Source organism: Conger conger, chromosome 1, assembly GCF_963514075.1.
Source record: "Conger conger chromosome 1, fConCon1.1, whole genome shotgun sequence".
NCBI classification, from domain to species: Eukaryota; Metazoa; Chordata; class Actinopteri; order Anguilliformes; family Congridae; genus Conger; species Conger conger.
This window is the reverse complement of record NC_083760.1, coordinates 56,174,650-56,180,649: the sequence shown is the minus strand read 5'-3', so window position 1 is coordinate 56,180,649 and position 6,000 is coordinate 56,174,650. Positions and strand designations below refer to the sequence as shown.

General features: G+C 49.7%; 1 protein-coding gene across 3 annotated transcripts in view; it reads right to left on the bottom strand.

Moving 5' to 3' along the window:
- LOC133126743 (intermembrane lipid transfer protein VPS13B-like) overlaps nt 1-6,000 on the bottom strand; it is a 303,636-nt gene that overhangs the window by 14,435 nt on the left and 283,201 nt on the right. For all 3 annotated transcript variants that reach the window (XM_061239088.1, XM_061239080.1, XM_061239095.1), the window contains 4 exons: nt 3,514-3,721; nt 1,334-1,522; nt 1,006-1,152; nt 70-350 (listed from right to left, as the gene is read on the bottom strand). In XM_061239088.1, coding sequence (XP_061095072.1) covers nt 70-350; nt 1,006-1,152; nt 1,334-1,522; nt 3,514-3,721 — 825 coding nt within the window. The remainder of the gene's footprint in view (nt 1-69; nt 351-1,005; nt 1,153-1,333; nt 1,523-3,513; nt 3,722-6,000) is intronic.

Sequence of the window (6,000 nt, the reverse complement as noted above, 5' to 3'; positions counted from 1 at the left end):
AGTCCTAGTTCTTGGTGTGGATGCTCCTTTACGGCGTCGATGCCGTTTACTCCGCCGGGTTTCACCCACCTGCTGGCCAGGCCGCTGCGGACGCAGGGCTCCCTGGGGGCTGCCACGCCCTGCCGGGGGAAGTCCGGCCGGATGGGGACCGGCAGACTCCAGCCCCCGGAGCCTGAGTCGGCCCCTGGGGCACAGCTGAAGAGCAGGTGCCTGACTGGGAGCGGGGCCTCCACCTCCGCCGAGCTGCCCTCTCTCAGCAGGTCCCAGAAGGGCACGGACACGGGCTGAGGGGGCGCCGGGGAACCCCCAGGGGGGAGGGAGAAGACTGTAGTGTCGGGGGGGTCATACGGCTGTGGAGGGAGAGAGTGAGAGAGAGAGGTCACTACCACACATTACACTAGCACACTGTACCAACAATGCACACACGCGTGTATTCAGTACTAATCTCACATTAGCACTAAATTTGTTGCAGATATGAAAAAAGCATTGTGCACCATTTTGCTGGAATAACTCCACATACAAGAAAGGCATTCCTCAAGTGTATTTTTGTGGTCTGCGTTGCTCTCAAGATTGTATTGTTTCTTTTTTGTTGCTGTTCTTTTCAAGTGATTATTGGCAACTGGCAAACTGTGCCATCCTTAAAAGAATAGAAAATCTCATTAAATGACCACATGGCAATACTAATGGGGACATGCTCCAGATGCACGTCCTCAAAGCAAAAGCTGAATCCAATTCTCTTTGTGTCCGCCTAACGACTACGTGCAGCTTGACTGTCACAGGACTGAATTAGCAGAGAGGGGCACTGCAGGAGTGACACGCCCTGCTGGAAAACGCTACAGAAGCCCTCTTCTGTGCATACCCTGTGCGTTTGCCTCGTGTCTTCTGGGTTTAACGGCCCTGAACGCCCTTTCATGGACAGAAAATGAACCCTGACTGTGTCTGTCCCCTCTGTGGTGTAGCCATTGTAGCAGCTCAGCCAGAGGACTGGTGTTTTAGTGTGTTTACCTGGTCTGCTGTTCCCAGGTTGTGCTCAGACAGCAGGGGTCTGTAGTAGAGCTGGTGAGGCGTGTTGTTCACCAGGACGGTCCGATCCTCAATCTGCAGGATCTGGATGCCGTGCCTCACACACGACGTTACGCACAGTTGGCACAGCTGCAGAATGGACGGACGAAATATCTATAAGTGAAATATCTCTGCCTAAATTCAAAGATATGACAAATTATCAGACTTACTGGGTGAGGGACCCACAGCACTACCGGCTGCACAGCATGCGATAGCGTGCCACAGCCTGAGAGGCAGAGAACAGGTGACCAGACCGCCATGCCCATCGTACCTTCTGCCGCCCGGGGAATGCCCCCAGCGTGACCTCAGCCTCCACCGCGCCCTCCTCGTCCAGGGTCACCACGTCTCCTCCCGTGCCCTCCTTCCAGCGCGGAGACGTCAGGTCGTGCACCAGCTTCAGCGCCGTGGACTTGTGCACCGTGTTGGTCTGGGCCCAGTAGATGCCGATCTGGAAGGCCTCCTGTACAGAGACACAGAGAGTGTAGAACTGGCATGAGCCATGCCCCACCAATGCCTGTGTGTGGATTCTGAAAACCAGCAGGGAGCTTTATTTGTGGGCCCCGGTGCCCACAGAATTTGGCCTCATCACATACAGGATCCATTCATTAAAGTAATTTGGAAAAACACCATAAATTAGCACTCTTCTGAAGGCCACTTGTTCCCTTATCTCTTCTCCCTTTAGCTAAGGGCAATAAAACAAATAGAGCCTTCCCTGTCCTCCATGGACTTATTATACCCTAAACTACATTATACATTTTTTTTTTCATAATGCTTTCTACAGTTATCTTGTCTGGTATGCTTTCACATGAAAAACCCTATAACCTTTCAGCTTTCAAGGCACTGCCTGAAATAGCTCACTAAATCATTCGGAAACTATTTTAATGTCCATATGTACTGTCATGTACTTACATTGCATTCACTTGTGGTATATCCAATACTTGTACCATTATGGGTTTTTCTGTCCATACAAATGTTTTTGTGATCCAAAATAGCTCAGTCTTACGAGCTCATTCCAAGCCTTTTGTATTCGATACATCGCCACTGAGAAAATCCCAGAGAAGCGAATCCACAGCCACAGTCTCAGATCAGTTCTGAGGAGTTAGCTGGTTTTGATTGTCTGAGCAGCGATTGATGTCCTTACGAGTCTAAGAGCTTCTGTGTTTAGGGGGATGCTTATTTAATCCTCACATATTTCATAGGTTTTGACTGTTGCCATTAAGTTATAAGGCTTCATTTAAGAGCAGTGCAAACTGGAAAAATTTGACTTTTTGTTTAAATTGGATCTAAAGGGTTAAAAAGGACAGTGGATATTCTGTCCAGCTTTCATAGCTTTTTCAGAAAGCCGACAGGGAAACAGACAGAGGAGGCATCAGAGCTCAGACTTGTGCCATGACCGTGTGTTTTCAATTCAAGAAAGAGGATGTTTGAATTTGGCCCCCTCACTCCCTAGTGTCTGGGTACCACCTGAACTGAAAGCCTCCCCATTGCCTGCTATGGCCTCCTCACCCATACCCACCCAATAGAATAAGTGCCAGCATTCAAGCTTCTGCTACACAAATCACAAGTCCTCCACAAGGAGGGAGACCAATGGCAACCCGGGAACATCTGACAGGCCTGAAGGGGTTTGTAGGGATCTCGTTAGACAACCCCACACGTAGGATTGGATCTGCACATTCCCTGTCTGGTGAGACCGAACGAAACTCCGGGGGGGCCCTCCCGAACTGTGCGGGAATCGACCAGGGGCCACACTGTTCCCGAGACAGACGGAGTTGCTAAAACAAAGACCCGCGTCCTGTGGCGCAACTGCCAGTTCCCGTCTAGCGTTACCTAATACATCGCGGCCGCTATGGAAACAATTCTGTATTTGTTTCTGTTTCACAGACTATTACACATTTACGGCCGTTGTTTGGTTGGCTTCCGCTGAAGCGTATCTTGCTCTTGCCCTTTGATATCCTGCTCTTGCTTTTGTACTGGGAAGGGCAGGCACTGATTAAAACACCCTTTCAACAGGGGAGCGGCTGGGAAGGGCAGGCTAAGTCCGTCTGGTGGCTCCAGTTTACTGCAGGCTGGGAGCCCTCTCCTGCTCCCAGAAATCAGCAACTGGCCTGTCCATCTGTTCTTACTCAGCCAATAGCCTAGAGGCTAAGTTACTTGACTGGGACCCAGAAGGTTGGTGGCTCAAACCCCAGTTTAGCCACAGTAAGATCCGTGCCGCTGTGGGCCCTTGAGCAAGGCCCTTAACCCCATGTTGCTCCAAGGGGGATTGACCCCTGCTTAGGAAAATCAACTGTAAGTCGCTTTGGATAAAAGCATCAGCTATATAACTGTAATTTAATGTTAAGCTATGCTCTTCACTCTGTAACACATCACATAGATGCAGTCCTGCCAGTGTTCTGATGCCTCACTTGGCTCTTCTCCGACTGCATTGTGGCAGGTCTCAGGCGAGCTCACCTTAAAGTTGGGCGGCACGATAACCTTCCCCGCAGGTATCTGCAGCACGATCCTCTCCCCCTCGAAGAGCCACAGGTCCCACTGAGAGCGGTTGGCCAGCAGGGCCCAGGGCAGCAGTTCCACCAGCAGGGTGTTGAGGCCTGGCTTCCAGGCCGAGAGCTTCACCTGCATGGGGCTGTCCCACTGGGTCAGGGTCTCTGAGTCCGGCCTGGAGGAACAACAAAAAACACATGAAACACACAAACATACATGCAAACGTGCAAATACAGATGATGCACACTTGTTGACCAAAGAGCATCCATGTACTCAAGAGAGTCCAGTTACCATATTCAAACATTCTTTAAATAAATACTGACAATGAATGCCACCTGCAAACAGATGCCATGCAGATAAGAGGGCATTTAAACACTTGACATACTGACTTAAAAGGCAGCCATATCTTCCTTTTCTTATAACGAATGACTTCAACCATGAAAGAGGGCCAAAACACACTTCATGTTACCCGCTATCTAACATGAGGTAGCTCTGGAAAGGAACCCAAGGTGAGCAGAGCAATGTGCAGGCGATATAAATCATATTCTTGCGCTCAAACCAAAAGCATGACAGAGAAGTGTGCCTCGCAGATTCAGACAGCCCTGCTGGAGCCGAGAAGTGGCACCAAGTGTGAATTCTGACAGCTGGAGTCTCCTTCAGCAACCAATTCTCTCAGAGCCAGACCGCTACAAGATGTTTGCTAATAATTACTGAAGCACTTTATCTGTACCAAAGCCTCGCAGAGAGAGAGGAAAAAAAGCTACTAAAATTAAAACCATTTACCACAGCCACTTCCTGTACCTTAGAGAAATAGGATTTACATTCTCTGAGCCAACCAAGAGGGTATAGTATAAATGTCTAACCTTATTAGGTCAAATCAACACTAAATGTATAACTCGATATCTACAACTGAAAAAGCAATTTGTTGCACGGGTGTATTAGCAGTTTGTGGTCCGGCTTGTGTGCTTGAAAGAAGGAAAACGGACGCTAACGCAGTGCGGACGGGAGGGTTGTGCTAGCACTAGCAGTCTTCTTGGCTCGGGTAGGGACTGTCACGTCCATGGGAAACGTGCCCTGGCCTTATGCTTTGTTATAAAGTCTGGATCATAGGGGAGACAGAAAATGAATGACAGAGTAATTCAACACCAAACCACCAGATACCAACTCCGGGGGGAGAGAATAGCAGAAGAACAGAGCCACAGAACCGCAGAAACTCATCTGGTTAACATGCCTGGACTGAGATCTCTTTGTAACAATGCCTGTGAAAGCACATGTGTACTGGTGTGTGTGTGTGCGTGTGCTATCAAGATGTGACTTTTTTTCAAACGGACTGTTGCTCAGTGTCTCTCACACACACACACACACACACACACACACACACACACACACACACACACACAAATTACAGCAAACAGCTGTACCATGAAATGTAGGCACCCGTCATAGTGTGAGAAAATGGGTGACATCTGAAGGGCTGAAGAAGACTGACAGTTTTAAGTCTGTGGTCTACAGGAAGGCAGCAGCAGGGATCTGCAGTAATCTTTAGCGGGATATCTCTGTAATGCCTCGAAAGTTTTTCTGTGTGACGAATGAACAAAGAGATGAAAGGCCGTCATCTTTCAGCTTCCTGCATCACAAGGGCTCCACTACAGACGGCCGCCGTGGTTTGAGTTCATTAAAAACAATCTGAATAACTCTCGGCTTTAAACATACATTCTAATTACCAAAAGAGCAGCAGATAATGAACTTCAGCCGTGGCCCAAAAACAGTCGTAGATCATCCAGGCTGACAGCAATGGGATCAGACAATTAGCGATCCAAGGACCCAGTGAATTTATACAGGGAATTGAGTCGATTTCCAGAGCTTGACTTTTACGACCTTCCAGTTGGACGGCACCCGAACCTGGGTGTCAAGTCTCGCTGCTCAGTCGAGGGAAGGTGAGGTGATGCGGGCGAGATTCCGCACACAGGCCCCTCGCAGGTTAACCGCACGAGTAGGAGCCCCCTTCCACACATGGCAGCTATGGGCACTGCTGAGCTGGGACCAGACACTGGAGCGCTACATTTCCCGCTTGTTTTCCTTTTGTTTTTGCTGAGGTTCTCCGGGTTTCCATGCGCGCGGCCGGCAGAGAAGCAGCTGACCAGCAGATGCTCGTATCGCGGATGACATCGCTGTTTGTTTCTCGTTCAAGACCGGGATGAGAGATGATCACTGCGCCAAGTTCAACACTGGTCTTAGAAAAACGAGAGACAGTTCCCGGCCTGCATCTCAGCGAGACAGCGACTGTCAAACAGTGGGCTAGCTGACCTAGCCGTTTCATTTTCTGGCCGCATGACCTTGGTCGACACAGGGGCAGTCAGACTCTGTGCTCCAGCTCTACAGAAGCACAAGCCCAGAAGCTGCAGTGCAGTAACAGTGACTTCACACAGGACAGTGCTGGTGGCGGCCGTTTAG